Genomic DNA, 16,317 nt, shown 5'->3' with positions numbered 1-16,317 from the left:
AAGAATGGGGAGCATGGACTGACAGCTGAACGTAACACTACTAGTCAGTACACAGCTGCCAGTGAAAGGAGAATTTTCTTTAAAAATAGGGGCTTGATTGGCTCAAGTTTCCAGAATATATATTTTTTTAAATAGAAGACATCAGTCAACAAACCATTCAATGGGGACAATTTGTCTAAAATGCTGACAGATGCAGAAATTTGGCACAGGTCTCTCAAAGTACAGAGACATGATTGGATGCTATTGCGATTGTGTACAATCATTAAAATTAACATATTTTTACTTTACAGCAACATGTTGCAAAATGTGATGAACATACTGAAGAATAAAATCATAATTTTTTGATACTACAGACTGCTATTTAGTTTTATTTCTACTCAAACTAACCAGGTGTCATATTTCAATCTGGAGTTCAAAATCTTGCTTAATGTCGTTTTTGTGCCATTTTATTTCATGTTAATGTTGCTTTTGTTGATTATGTGTATTATTCTTTGTTTTTGATCTTGTCTATAAAGGTGTGTGTGTTATGTGAGTGGTCCTCCAAGAGGCTGGGCTATCTGCCAATCACTGCCTTCTGCCCTAGAAAACTGGAGGGTCTCCCATAATTCCTGGTGGTCCATTTTGAATGTGCTAAGGAGTTGGTGAGCTACTGTGGCTTTTTTAAAAATTATGCTTATGTGTTTACTAGATTTTTGGACCCATACTCTGTTTTTTGACTTTGTTTTGAATAATTGTATTGGGACTTTGTTTGCAACTTCCTTGTGCCTTTTATGCTCTTCAGAGCTTCATAGTAAGACAAAGCATTTTTTTTTTCTGAAAATTCACTTTTCCTCTTATAAAGATTTGGTGCTTGCCTTTATTAATAGCCCGGTTTTAACAGTGTTATCTCCCCCCCCCCCCCCCCCCTCGTGGGCATCATTGAAAGTGTTAGGGATTATGTGCTTTGGAACTCCTAGTCCACAACATCAGGATGAATTATAAAGGCACACTTTTACAAAAGAATTTACAGGATCCTTTAAATTTAACAAACAAATCTTCAGAGGCATCTTACACTGAAAGTATTCTCTCTTGTGTATGAATAATTTATGACCCAAATACATTTGTACATTCTTTCTGTACTGTACTAGTAATTTAAAACTTTAATACATCTGTTTTGCTACCCAAAGAATTTACTGTGCTTTTAGTTAATGCGGTCAGACAATTTTATAACTTAATCATAAAAAGAATGGACACAGTAAAAGACTGTACAGATATGCTCAGAACCAAAGCTATTCAGCAGAGCCATCCATCACCACAACAGATAGCCAATCACATATATATAATGTCACATACTCCAGAGCCCTACGTGATTTTAACATAAACACATGCAACACAAGTACACAAGTTTCATGGACATTTTTCCTGTTTGCTGCTGCATTGGTCACCTCTCCATCTCATTTATGAGAATGTCTCTTACGTACTTTCTCCTACAAAACATGAAATCAAAGATTTTTCTCACCCACCACTATAAAATACATTGGTTAAGTAACATTAAAAATTGTTTTTGGGTGGAGATTTCCTTTAACTTCATATGTATTTAAATTTTATATTAACAGTTCAAAATGAACACATACACAATGAAGAAATAGTACTGAAATAAAATTAGAAAGTAAAAAGAAAGTCCAGATTTATAAATAACCGGAGTCAAAATTTCAGCAACTACAAATATCTCGAGCATTAAATCAGCAACTACAGTACTTCTGGAGGTTAAAAACATAAGTTATCACCAAATGGCTTGTTACAATAAGAAACGGGAATTCTGTCAGGAATATTCTTTTTCATTACCGAGAGGGCAGCATACTGGCACAAGAGTAAAAGCAAGGTGAAAAGGTTTAAGAACTGGTATGCCATCCACTGTAATGGGCAACGTTTGATCGCTGTCAAAAAAGATGGATGAACTGTCTGCACTTATAGTTGGTGATGTAGCATACAAGTACAGTGGCAGTTTGTGTTTTATGGGGAGCTGGCATAAACCTGATATACCGGACACTGTGTTAATGCTGGGCAGACTTCATCTTATTTGAGCAGAGAGCCAGTGTGATATGGAAACAAGACAGGACGGGGACTGGTCATCTATTTGAACGAGGAATGGTGTAAATGGGAGCATATTACAGTTAAAACTACAGTTTGTACTTTAGACATTGAAATTCTGGCTGATCATTATTAAAGTTTATATTCCTCCCTCTGCAAATGGGAACTTTGCAATGGAAACAATTCATTCTGTCACCCGCAGTTTAATGATGACTCATTCTGACCCATCTGTTATAGTATGACTTCAACCATGTGACGTTGGAAGGAACTATGACAAATTTCCATCAATCTGTGTCAGGTTCCATTCAACAAAATATCAAACTGGACCTGCTGTATTGAAATGTTAAAGATGCCTTTAAATGTAAACTACTGGCACCTTTGGTCACATCTGAACACAATCTGACTCATCTTATTCCCATCTACAAGCCTGTTATTAGAAGGCACCCTGTTACCGCCAGGATAGTAAGGAACTGATGAAATGGCTCTGAAAGACAAAGCTTCCAAATGACAGATTGGGAAATGATGTGCAAGTCACATGGGAATGATATTGAGGGACTCAGTCACAGTATCACAGACTATAACAACTTTTGTATCAACACTATTGTACCCCCAGAGACATTGTGTTGGTTTCCAAATAATATGCCTTGGATTACTAAGGAGCTAAAAGGTCTTCTAAATGAGAAATCCAGTGACAAAGAGGCTCCGAAGGAAAGGATGCCTACAAAACTAAACCAGAAAACAACCTCACTCAGAATTACATGAAGTGTGTCTGGAAAGGACTGGGCACAATTACTGGACTTAAACAATTGATGACTCAGGTGCTAAAGGGGGGATGTGGACAAATCTCACGCACTGAACAATTTTTTATATATAGATTACTATGCAAAAGTTTTAGGCAGGTGTGATAAAATGCTGTAAACAAAGAATGCTTTCAAAAATGGAAGTGTCAATCATTTATTTTCATCAATCAACAAAATGCAGTGAATGAACAAAAGAGAAATCTAAATCAAATCAATATTTGGTGTGACCACCCTTTGCCTTCAAAACAGCATCAATTCTTCTAGGTACACTTGCACACAGTTTTTGAAGGAACTCGGCTGCTAGGTTGTTCCAAACATCTTGGAGAACTAACCACAGATCTTCTGTGGATGTAGGCTTCCTCACATCCTTCTATCTCTTCATGTAATCCCAGACACACTCGATGATGTTGAGATCAGGGCTCTGTGGGGGCCATACCATCACTTCCAGGACTTCTTGTTCTTCTTTATGCTGAAGATAGTTCTTAATGACTTTGGCTGTATGTTTGGGGTCGTTGTCCTGCTGCAGAATACATTTGGGGCCAATCATACGCACCCCAATGGTATTGCATGATGGATAAGTATCTGCCTGTATTTCTCAGCATTGAGAACACCATTAATCCTGACCAAATCTCCAACTCCATTTGCAGAAATGCAGCCCCAAACGTTCAAGGAACCTCCACCATGCTTCACTGTTGCCTGCAGACACTCACTATTGTACCGCTCTCCAGCCCTTCGCTGAACAAACTGCCTTCTGCTACAGCCAAATATTTCAAATTTTGACTCATCAGTCTAGAGCACCTGCTGCCATTTTTCTGCACCCCAGTTCCTATGTTTTCGTGCATACTTGAGTCGCTTGGCCTTGTTTCCACGTCAGAGGTATGGCTTTTTGGCTGCAACTCTTCCATGAAGACCACTTCTGGCCAGACTTCTCCGGACAGTAGATGGGTGTATCTGGTCCCACTGGTTTCTGCCAGTTCTGAGCTGATGGTACTGCTGGACATCTTCTGATTTCAAAGGGTAATAAGCTTGATGTGTCTTTCATCTGCTACACTAAGTTTCCTTGGCCAACCACTGTGTCTACGATCCTCAATGTTGCCCGTTTCTTTGTGCTTCTTCAAAAGAGCTTGAACAGCACATCTTGAAACCCCAGTCTGCTTTAAAATCTTTGTCTGGGAGAGACCTTGCTGATGGAGTATAACTACCTTGTGTCTTGTTGCTGTGCTCAATCTTGCCATGACATGAAACTGTCTTCCACAACCTCACCTTGGTAGCAGAGTTTGGCTGTTCCTCACCCAGTTTTAAGCCTCCTACACAGCTGTTTCTGTTTCAGTTAATGACTGTGTTTCAACCTACGTGTGACATTGATGATCATTAGCACCTGTCTGGTATAATTGGTTGATCATACACCTGACTAGAATCCTACAAAATCCCTGACTTTGTGCAAGTGTACCTATAAGAATTGATGCTGGTTTGAAGGCAAAAGGTAGTAACACCAAATATTGATTTGATTTAGATTTTTCTTTTGTTCGCCCACTTTGCATTTTGTAAATTGATAACAATAAACAATTATTATTTATATTTCTGAAAGCATTCTTTGTTTACAGCTTTTTTTCACACCTGCCTAAAACTTTTGCACAGTACTGTATATATATATATATATATATATATATTCCCTCCCACTGCCACATTCTTCTAATGGCCAGTCTCTCCACACCATACTTAGTATATCAACAACTACTACCACATCAACTGGAATGGCCAGTGACGAGTCCGCCTCTGAATGTCAGTAAGGAAACAACTGAGGAAGCTACACACAGAAAAATCTACAGAAACAGTCCTCAAGTTCTTAATGCCTGTGCGGACAAATGAATAGTGTCCTCTGTCACTTGTTCAGTTTTTGTTCCTAAGGCTCCAAAAAAATGTCCCTGCTGTGGAAAACATCATGCATTTTTCCTGTTCTATAGGAGGCACCTCTTCACCTAATAACTAAAGACAGTGGCACTTATGTTTCATATCATGAAAATCTTTGACAGGCTGGTCCTGGACTATATGAGTCCTCTTGTAGTAGATTACCAGGACCCACTTCAGTTTGCCTATCAAATAAGCCACAAGGCTTATTTTCACCTGAAAGCATGAATATTCAAGGAAGACAAGTTAAATTACCGGTTTGAGAGGGCTATGGCTCTGGGAAACTAACTATTGTATTATATTGTATTGTTGTATTGAGGTGTCTGTTAGTTTTAGTTTTAATTAACCTGAAGCATTACCAGAGAGGAGCTTTTGGAACAAGTAATGACCTGGATGAGATGTGTCTGGAATAATCCCTTTGACATGGTCAGTGATACAAGATGTATACAGGTCTGCAACAAATGGAAGAGCATGGTCAATTAATTTCTCAGCAGACCTCAAAACACATTGGAATTTATTTTTTGGAGTGTGCTGTTGCTGAACCAGACCAGACAACAGTGTAGAATGTGGCTACCCTTTCAATTATGGCTATTATCGCTTTGTAAAACTGAACAAGGACTGGATTCATTTCTTTAGTTGGCATAAAAAGTACAACTGTTGCTGAGCCTTCTTTGTAATGGAAGTGGTGTTAATGTCCCAGCTGACAGTGTTCGTGATGTGCCCAACATTTGAAGGATTCAACCCTATTGACTATAGAAACATTAATTTATAGTGGGAGAGGTTGTAACTACTTTTTGAGAAAGTCACTGACCATTTCCACAGTCTTGGTGGTATTGAAGATCAGGTTATTGGTAGCACACCAAGACACAAGATGAGACACCTCCTTTATGTAAGATGTTTTGTTACCATTAGTAATTAGTCCAATAATGGTAGTGTCATCAGTGAACTTAATGATTTTTACTGAAGGATCAGTGGACCTACAGTCATTGGTGTGCAGGGAATAAAGGAGGGGCAAAAATACACAGCCTTGTGCTAACAGGGAGACAGTCTGAGGGGTGGGAGTCCACAGAAACGTATTGTCTTCGGTTTGTCAGGAAAGTGTAAATCTATTTACAGATGAATGATTCAGTTCAGCCTGTAGAATTTTAGTTAACCACAGTTCAGAGACAATGGTGTTAAATGCTGAACTGAAGTTTATTGACAGTATTCTGGCATAAGTTCCTTTACAGTCCAGGTGCTCCAGCACAAAGTAAAGGCCCATGTTGATCTATTTGATCGATATGCAAACAGAAGAGGTTCAAGATCAGTAGTAGTGACAGACTTCACATGGATTAGAACAAGCCGTTCAAATATTTTCATTAGCACTGATGTAAGAGCAATAGGCCTGCAATCTTGGAGGCAGCTTATTTGATCACTTTTGGGAACAGGAACAACAATAGAAGATTTAACACAATCTGGTACGGTACACTGCGCAAGAGACTCATTGAAGATGTCTGTGAAGAGAGGAGCAAGCTGCATGGCACAGTGTTTGATAGTTGCAGGTGAGACAGAGTCAGGACAGGCTGACGTTTTGCAGTTCTGTGTTGCGAACAGCTTCCAGAGATCGAATTCCTTGATAGAAAAGGAAGAAGAAAGGTGAGGCTTTTGTGAGGAAATGGCTGGTGTCAAAACCGCTTCAGAATTGGGGGAGTAGAGGGACTGTAGATACTCAGTACCTTGTTTATCAGGGAGGGATGAGTCTAACGTAAGCACTGGGAGATGTCTTTTTGTAATATGTAACAGACTGAGGGCTTCTCCATACAGGAGCTACTGTACACTGAAACTCCAGTTTATTTTTGTGTTTCCCTTTAGCATATCGGATTGCATTGTTTAGCTGATTCCTGGCCTGTTTGTAGGCATCCTTTTCACCAGTGTTATAGGCTTTTTATTTTACCTGATATAGATTCCTTAATTCTTCAGTGAAGCACGACTTTCCATTGTTGTAAATAACAATAGTCTGGCTGGGAATGCAACCCTCTTCACAGAAGCTGATAAAGATGTAACAGTGTCAGTCAGCTCATGAATATTTTCACAAGCATTTTAAAAAACATCCCAATGAGTCCAGTCCAAACAATCTTGTTCAGTCACCACTCAGGGAGTGGATGTAGAGGTGGTGAGCACTTACGAGGACTTGGGAGTCCACATCGATGACAGGCTGGACTGGTCTCCAAACACAGAGGAACTATATAAAAAAGGGCAGAGCAGGCTCTTTTATGTTCTTTGGAGACTGTGTCCCTTTAATGAGGATAGTGACACTTTTCGCATCTTCTATGACGGCCAGTGAAATTATCTATGTGGTGGTGGGTTGTGTTGGGCTGGTAACTTCACTTCAAGGGAAGCCCACCAGATCAACAAGCTAATTAAAAAGGGCAGGCTCAGTTATGGAACACACTGTGGACCCCCAGAAGTAGTAGTGGAGGAGAGAATGAATACAACTTACTGCCATTATGAACAATGCTGCATATCCTCTCCCTCTCTGGCACACTGACACTGAGGACTTTCAGCCAACAAATCATTCAGCAGAAGTGTGTTAAGAACACTACTGGAGGGTCCTTTATAGCAACAGCAATACATCTGCATAAAGCCTCCCTGGGACCTGGACTGTCAAGTGAGAAGTCTTCTTTCTTTTTAATTTTCCTACTTTTGAGTCATTCTGATGTGTTGGGAGCATACGCTGAAAGTGCAACTACCACACACCGAACCACCTGAATTGGGATCTGAGTGCAGCAGGTATTTTTTTTTGACAGTGGCTGGAGTGCCAATCTTACCACCAACTGCCAAGTTTTCCCTGTAAGCTGGGCTTCTGTAAAAAGCCACATTTTTCCCAAGGACAAATAAAGTTCTATTGATTTCTGTATCGGTCTAAATATAATCAAGAAATCAGGAAGAACAAGAAAAAAACACAACTGCTTTGCTGTGCATGTTTCTTACTCATAGGATTATAAAATACTTATTATTACATGTACAGTGGAAATCTATGTTGCATGTGCAAATCAACATGCAACTTGTTGCCACTCTCCAGTGCCATGATTACTGAGTATAAATGCTGTGGGGGATGGCTGGAGATCCTGCCCAGTCGGGATGTCTGGAAGGACCGGGAGGGGGACAATACCTCTTCTGTACCACGAGAGAGCAGCTGCCCTAGTCTGCATCAGGGCCACAGGATCAGAGCTTTAAAGCTCAACTCTGTTGGGGCTTGCGGCCACCGCCAGGGGGAGCACGGAGGATTATGGAGCCCTGGACTGTAGCACTTTCGTCAAATCTGGAAGAGATTCCAGGCACACCTGGAGTGCTTCCGGATGCTCATGCGGCACTTCCTCCACAACAGGAAGTGCCGCCAGAAGATCATCATGAAGCACCTGGAGCACATCCGGGGTATTATAAAAGGGGCCGCCTCACTCCAGTAGACGAGCCGGAGTCGGGAGGAAGAAGACAGAGCTTGAGAGAGGAGGAGTGAGGGCGACAGAGAAGAAGAAGAAAGACAAAGAAAGTGACTGAGTGTTTGTCTAGAAGGGCATTGTGAGGTGCTGTATACACTGCAGAAATATTAAACGTGTGTATTTTGGGACATTCTGCGTCCGTGTCTGTTTGTGTCTGGGCTAAAGTCCACAATGCCTCAACTTTGAAACTTTTGCCTTCCTTGCCTAAAAAAAATCTTAACGTTATATTGTTTTGATTGCATATGTACTTCAAAATCTGCTCTTGTTTGGTGGGTGTGAATAGCATAATTCTCTTGTACTTTTTACACCTACAGTGTAATCACTAGCTATGCCAGATAATATTCCAGCATTATTATGGGTAAAATGTGGACAGCATTATTCCAGAAATGTATTGTTACTTCTGTTGCTTACAGCAAGCATGCTTGTGCTTCAGTAGTCTAGCATGTTAAAAGTTGAGCGCACACTAATAAGTGTCACTAATAAGTGACAACAACTTATAGGCATACATTTACTTTGAATTAGATTAATATTTAGTAAGTTTAGTACCGATGCTTAACTATATGCCAAGTGGTACTGCAAACCTGTCATTCCTGTCTCATAGCGCCAGGATCTCCATGTTTTCCCTGTGCGTTTATGGATTGATTGGCATCAGTGAGTGTCAGTGAGTTTACTTGCTTAAAAATGCTGTCCTCAATTCTTTTATTAGCATATCCTTGGGAAAAATAATGCAGTATAGAATTGGATAATTGCTTTGTGGTGGCCTAATCTGTTTCCCTTTTTTTTATATTGTGTGCCCATGACATGCCAATAGAAAGTAAAGCTGAGTGTTGATTGGCCCTGTGAACTTACCCTGAGATGGTATTGATGTGCAGGTGGCTTGGCTCTTCCAAACATCTAAGGTTTTTATAAAAAAATTCAAAGCAGTGTAAACAGATCAGTTTTATTAGATTTATTGTTATGTTTTTAAAATAACAACAGAAAAAAATAATCATATGATTTAAATGTGCAACTGTTTGTTGTTACAAGCCATAGCAGAGCATAACAGTTGAATAAACAGAATCACAGAGACACAACTAGCCTAATAAGCAACCTGCTGATTCCAAAATTTAGTGAAATGGGCAGATGGGTTTGGTCAAAATCCCACCCACGATGCCGGCTGCAAGGAGATAAGCAAGCAAGAAACGAATCTTTACCTCAAGAAAACTGAACCAAGAACCTGTGACAAAGTGTATTAATTCTATTTTATGTTTGTTGTCAAAAGTATGCCTCAAAAACGTGTAAGGCATGCTATCTTCAATCAAAACCTTTGCTGCTTCAAACTGGACGTAACGTCGATGTTTGGTTTAAAGGCTCTTGTTTTCATGTTGGACCCCAGTGTCATTTATCTCCATTATAAAGCACAAAAGCAGGGAAGGTATTTTTTTTAATTTATAAGAAAATGCTTTACTTTAGAATGCAAATTCATGTGGAAAAGTAATGGACACCAAGATTGTGAAGAAGTTTTTTTGACTTAAAAAATACCAAAATCATCCTTTAAGAACTGAACCTAAAAATGTATTTGTTACCTTTTGTGTTAGGTGCCTGTGGTAGGTGATCTGATTATCTCTTACAATGTTTTATTGTGTTAAGAAAAACCTTTAACAAATACAATCCACTCTTACTTTATTAGCATCCATGTTAAAAGAAGTTACCAAAATAATGAAGCTTGCACTTACCGGCATCTCCCATGGAGCTAAAGATGCTTTCCGTCACTGTCATAATGGTATCAGTGGCTTGATCGTATCTTCCAATAGGTTCCCCTCGGCTGGCATAATGCCGCACATGCTGTAGTAAGTCACTGAGAGCCTGGCTGACGACACTGGCAGCAGCGCTCACCTGCTTCAGCAGCTCTCCGTCATCTGTGGCAGACTGGCAGGCTTTCACACAACCCTCCACTGAGCGGTCCACTAGTTTCCCAGCTTCTATCAACTGTTCCTGGCATACAGGTGAACTTATGGTGGGACTGACCACCTGCGGAAGAAGAAACAATTTAAAGCTAATATTAGTAAAAGTGTGTGAGAGAGAAAATACAGAACAGTATTCAGTGAGTGCATAAATAATAATAATGGTCTCCAAAAGATTGCTTTTAATGCTTATGAAGTGTCTACATTTCATTTATATGGTGAACATCACTGAAAGTAACTTTGTTCGATTCCACTTTCGAGAGTGTAAGACTTACATGGGGACGATTTAGAACAGTGGTTCTTAATCTTGTTGGAGGTACTGAACCCTACCAGTTTCATATGCACATTCACCGAACCCTTCTTTATTGAAAAATAAAATATGATTTTTTTCAAATTCAAGACATAGGTATATGTTTTACTGGTTTACAAAATGAATCGTGTATTAACATCACTGAGTTTAAAGAACAAAACCAATATAATGCATGAATTCACAACAAATTACATACCTTTTCACAAGGACATAACCTTTTTTAATACTACCACACTGAAATGATTTTAATTTTTAAACTTATGTATTCCAATAATAAACTTATTGTATTATACTATTTAAATCACCTAATTTTCACCAGGCTACAATAATAATGAATATTTACTGCAAATCAGTGTGACTTCTGCTGTTGCCTTTGAGAGACCAGTTCAGAAATGCGTGGCTTCACCTTGGCAATTGCCACTCTCATGTCATTTTCACAACAAAGTCTGTTCCTTTTCTTTGTTTTTATGTCCAGCATCCTCGAAAAAGATTGCTCGCAAAGATATGTTGTAACAAACGGTATAAAAATTTCCAGGGCTTTCCTAGCAATAGTAGGATAACTTACCATTTGTCGACACAAAAACGATGAGAGCGTTGTTGTTCTGAAGAGTTGCTGTTGAATCTGGCTCTGCTGAATTTCAATGATTTCGTCGAGGTATTCATCTTTGACATCTGCTGTCTCAATGTCAAACGTAAACGGCTGTCTCACCAATGCTGGATATGACTCTCTTGTAGGGAAGTATCCATCGAGAGACTTTGCAAGCTCATCTAAGTGCGTGGCAACTGCTTGCTGCAGTTCCTTAGTTACAGAAATATCTCCGATTCCAGACACATCTTCGATCTTACTTACACAGTCGTCCAGCAGGGGAAAGTTTGCGAAGTTATCATTCTTTGTTCGTCGTTTCCATAGCGGCAGCTTTTTTTGAAAAGCCTTCAGGTTTTCTTCCACTTCGATGATGTTGACTCCCCCACCCTGCATCTGCTGATTGAGATGATTAAGAGCTGCGAATATATCGGCCATGTACGCTAAAATGAGAATGAACCTAGAATTTTTAAAACAATCTGCATGACGATGTTGGTGCTCTCGTAAAAACTGAGTTAATTCCACACGCATAGCAAAAACACGATTCAGCACCCGTCCCCTGGATAACCACCGAACGTTAGAATGGTACAGAAGTACCTCAAATTCAGAACCCATTTCTTTACACAGCTCACTGAAAATGCGGTGCCTTATCGCACAATTTCGCACATAGTTCACACATTCAACTACAATTTTTAATACTTCCGCCATTTCTGGAGGCAAGGTTTTTGTTGCCAGCGCCTAGCGCACCAAAACCAGACTTTCTTCCCAACATGACTGGAGCTCCGTCCGTACAAACTGCAGAAACCATATCCCACGAAAGATTGTTGCCTCTGAAGAAGTCATCCACAAGTTTCTTCACATCGGCTGCCTTAGTTGTTGTTGTAAGAGGCTTACAAAATAAAAAATCTTCCTTTATCATGTCATCTTTCACATAGCGCACAAATACAGCAAGTTGACTTAGATTAGAAACATCTGTGGTCTCGTCGAGTTGGAGGCTGAATTTTGTCGGGCTTGAAATTAGATCTGCAACTACTTGAGCTAAGATGTCTTTGCTCATATCCTCTATTCTTTCATTGATGGTGTCATTTGAAAGAGGAATTTGTGATAATTTAACTTCGGCTGCTTTTCCCAGCATCAGATTTGCCATCTTCAACACAGCTGGTTTTATGAGTGTTTCACCAATGGTGTGTGGTTTGCCCTGCTTTGCGATCAGGTAAGCAACTTCGTACGATGCTGTTAGGATCGGTTTGTTGATGGGTACAAAACCGAGAGCAGGCAGAGTGGCCTTTTCATCAAATCTGGCTCTCTTTATCTTGAATTCAGCAAGCGTTGTGTTCTTGTATTCCCCATCTCCATGTAGGTTAAGGAAGTGTTCTTTTAGTTTTGCCGGTACTAGACTAGAATTGCTTAACTTGGCATTACAAATCATGCAGATAGGACGCTGACTCCCATCACGTTCTGTTATATATGTGAATCCATGTTGTACATATTCGTCCAACCACTTTCTTTTTTTGTTCGACATAGTTAGTATGGAATAAAATATTAAGAAAGAAATCTCACGACATACTATCACGGCAGTCACAAGTCGACTACTGAGTGCACCAAATTCCCTGCAGCACCGATTGGCCGAACAATGTAGCGTAATTACCTACAGCTAATGATGACCAAGCGGGGCGTGTCATACGAATCATATGAGTCGGGTGCATGTCTTGACCTCCCGGCGCCGAACCCCTGAGACTGACTCACCGAACCCCTAAGGTTCGATCGAACCCAGGTTAAGAACCACTGATTTAGAATCACCAGATAATTTAACACTCTTCAGGATGTAATCGAGCAGGGCCGGCAAATTCCATTCTGCTGCTCTAGTCAAAAAAGGATGATGCTTACCCTTTGAATTTGGAACATTACAATCAATAGGTAAGTGCAAACAAAACCTTTATGTAATCTAATATCTGCTCATAAACTAACAGGGTAAAAACACTGTTGTACTCTGGCACTTCCATTTTAAGCACTTAGTAAATGAGGTATACAGTAGGACACACTGGACAGCTTGAGCCATGCAACATTTTGAACATTTTAATGATGGGTCAATATTAACAGGCAGCACCAGATCAATTCTCTCCTTCATTTATTTAATTTTCTTAAATTTTAATTTCTCTCCACTGATCAGAATTAGTGCTGGTGCCATAGAGTCAGGAGCTGGGACTGGCACATTTCACATCCATTTGAAATGATGACATGCTCCGCCATCAAGTCCTAAACAGGTCATGTAATAGTTTAAAATCACACATTGGGCCATTCATGACCATGTGCTGCTCTAGGCCATCACTTAATTTGCCTATATGGATGGGCCAGCTTTGAATACAACGAACATAAAATAGAAATACAGAACACATTATTCCAAACAAGACTCTTACTTTAATGAAAATTCACACAAGTGACCCGATGTGACTGAAATTGTGTGTTGTGCACTCATCTTCTTATGGTGCCTGACTGAGAGCTCAGCTGACATCAATAGGAGGCACACTGCTTGCAGCAGCAGCTTAAGCCAAAGCTAAGTTACGTGACTTATAGTTGTGGAGACATGTCAGATTTGACAACTACTTGCTGATCTCATCACTGGACCATGTCAATTTAAACAACAGAAAATTGCTGGCCATATCACATTCACCAACTGAGTGTCAGACTTCCAGCACAGTCGTGCTCACCCCCTTTTTGTGACAGCCCACATCAAGCTGCCTGCCCGAGACTATGTTGTACAGAGGGTTAACAGGCACAGCGAGTTCAGCTGCAATCTCAGGCTTTTTTTTCTTTGTTTTTTCCATTCAACTATGGTATGTAAAACCTGAGACATCAGATAGATGATCCTCGTGTTCATTTTGTGAGGTTCAAATCACATGCAATCCTTCTTCCTTTGTCGCTGCATTATATTGATTGAATTTTGGGATGAGCATTTATTGGTTGTCAGCTCTCACTCACACAGAGAACACCCCTACGACTGATGACATAATCAAACATGTTTGATTAGACTAACTGGAGAGAGTCACTGTGCATGTCACATCATAAAACTTGCCCTAACTGGAGTGTACCACTGACTGCCTTTGAGTCACTACAATTATGCAATGCGATGACTGGAAAATCGCTAATGAAGTCTAATGTGACTTGGCCTTACGTCAAGTAGTTTTTTTTTTTTTGTATGATAGTGAGTCACCAGGAACTACAGTGTCCTCAAGTAAACTGCTCACAGTACTAAATGATCACCTTCTGCATTTGAAGAAAACTATTTATGAGTGATGATGAGATGAGAGATGCCACAAGTGATTCGTTTGAACCCTTCACAGTATAGATTACAAAGTAGACTGTCCTCCAACTCATTAAGATTATGTAAATAAAGGCTGTGACTAAAAATCACTGGAAAAGTCATCTAATGTGACATGGCCTTAAGACAAGTAGTTCTTTCTTGCATGATAATGAGTCACTATGAACATGTCCTCCAGTAACTTGCTCACGGTGTTATATGCAGAATTTTTTGCATTTGAGGAAAACTCATTATGAGTGATGGCGAAGTGAGACATGTCACGAATGACTGGTTTGAAACTCTTGACAGAATATGTTACCGTGGACTGGCTTCACCGGAGTGCATGACCAATTGCCTCCATCTCATTAAGATTATGTAAATAAAGGCTACAAATAAATATCGCTGGAAAAGTGGCATAATGTGACATAGCCTCGAGAGGCCTGCATGTGACAGTGGAGGAGATCCTCCTCTTGCTGAAAGCTTTTATGGACCTGCTTTTGAGCACAACTTGGTAACTCAAAAATTGTGAGATCGCAGTTGGTCTTATTCCACAGAGCAAATATCTGAACTGGAACTTTGAGTCTTTAGATGGTCTCATGATTATTAACATTAAAGACATTTTCTCTGTGATGATAAACAGCATGGTTTTATCCTAGCACTGAAAGTCTAGTGGTGGTGACAAAGCCGGGGTAAAAGTTAATTTTTTTATGTTGATAAATGCTTTGAACAAGAAAAACAAATATTAACACATAGAGCTGAGGATGTATTTCTCTTTACTAACAAAATGTTTTTTTGTAACTATAATGTGCAAAATCTACTTGGAAAAGCACAGTTAATATTACTAGTGATCAGCACAAAACGAATGTTTGAAACAGAATCTAGCAGCAGACTCCTCTAACCTTAGCACAAGCAACAAGCTGCGATGTTGAGAGGGCACACTGTGTGGCAGCAGCAATCACACGATTCTGTAAAACTGTGTCTTCAGCCACCTGAGCAACATTCTTGGCTTTGAGGACCAACATTGCTGCAGCATTAGCTACTGCTTTTGCTAAGTTCATCAGAATATCCTTGAAAAAAGAAGTAAAGAGACAGTATTAAATATAACCATCCATCATTCTGAACAGAATTTAATCAAATCAAAACAGAGTCACATCAAATTACAAAAAGTGTGAAAAGAATGACTTAGAAGAAAACAATTAACAAATATATAAATGACAATGGAACTTACTAAATACACGAGACAAATGAAACCCAGTTAAGCAAGAAAGGGCTCACCTGAAATCGTTCATCAGTCTCATTCTCACCGATTTGTTTCAGCAGATCCCCACTAGCCTGCCCAATGCTTCCAGCTGCTGTCAACACAGTCTGTCGAGGCTGAAAAAAAGGGAAACATTAATTCAAATAAATACATATTTTCAACATAGGTGGCTACTCCTTGGGTTGTAATTAGCTAAGAGAAAAATGCTTACAAGGAAAAATGTTACAATAGTGAAATCTTTACTGCTATCTATAGAGAACAGACACACATTCTTTCCTATTGCAATGACTAATGAATATAAATAGAAAGGAGGTTAGGTATTTCTGTGTCGATTATTAATATTGAAAGTGTGATACACATATACATCTTTAGATGAGCTAATCTCACATGCTTCACAGTTCATTTCAACTGCATCAACCCTTCTTTCTGCATAAGAAGTCTGAGGATCTGACAGAAAATTTGAGGTCAGCAAATCTATTTTGATTAATGAGAACAGATGAGATGGTTATCCAGCGCTTTATATCCGAATTGTCCAATTCTAATTTCAAGCCTTTTTTTTGCAAGTGTTTTATGTTCAGGTCACCTTAAGGCCCTCTATTCAACGAGATTACGTAATTATTTGAATACCAAAACGAGCAGAGAAATCTCCTGCAAAGTTATTTTCTTCA

The 16,317-nt window shown here is 39.6% G+C and overlaps 1 protein-coding gene across 2 annotated transcripts in view; it reads right to left on the bottom strand.

Annotated features, from left to right (window-relative positions):
* The window catches only part of tln2b (talin 2b), a 316,938-nt gene that overhangs the window by 207,887 nt on the left and 92,734 nt on the right, over positions 1 to 16,317 (bottom strand). For both annotated transcript variants that reach the window (XM_028823593.2, XM_051920301.1), the window contains 3 exons: positions 15,667 to 15,765; positions 15,291 to 15,458; positions 9,973 to 10,267 (listed from right to left, as the gene is read on the bottom strand). In XM_028823593.2, the coding sequence (XP_028679426.2) occupies positions 9,973 to 10,267; positions 15,291 to 15,458; positions 15,667 to 15,765 (562 nt within the window). The remainder of the gene's footprint in view (positions 1 to 9,972; positions 10,268 to 15,290; positions 15,459 to 15,666; positions 15,766 to 16,317) is intronic.

This window comes from Erpetoichthys calabaricus, chromosome 17 (genome assembly GCF_900747795.2).
Source record: "Erpetoichthys calabaricus chromosome 17, fErpCal1.3, whole genome shotgun sequence".
In the NCBI taxonomy this organism is placed as follows: domain Eukaryota; kingdom Metazoa; phylum Chordata; class Cladistia; order Polypteriformes; family Polypteridae; genus Erpetoichthys; species Erpetoichthys calabaricus.
This window is presented reverse-complemented; position numbering and strand designations above follow the sequence as displayed.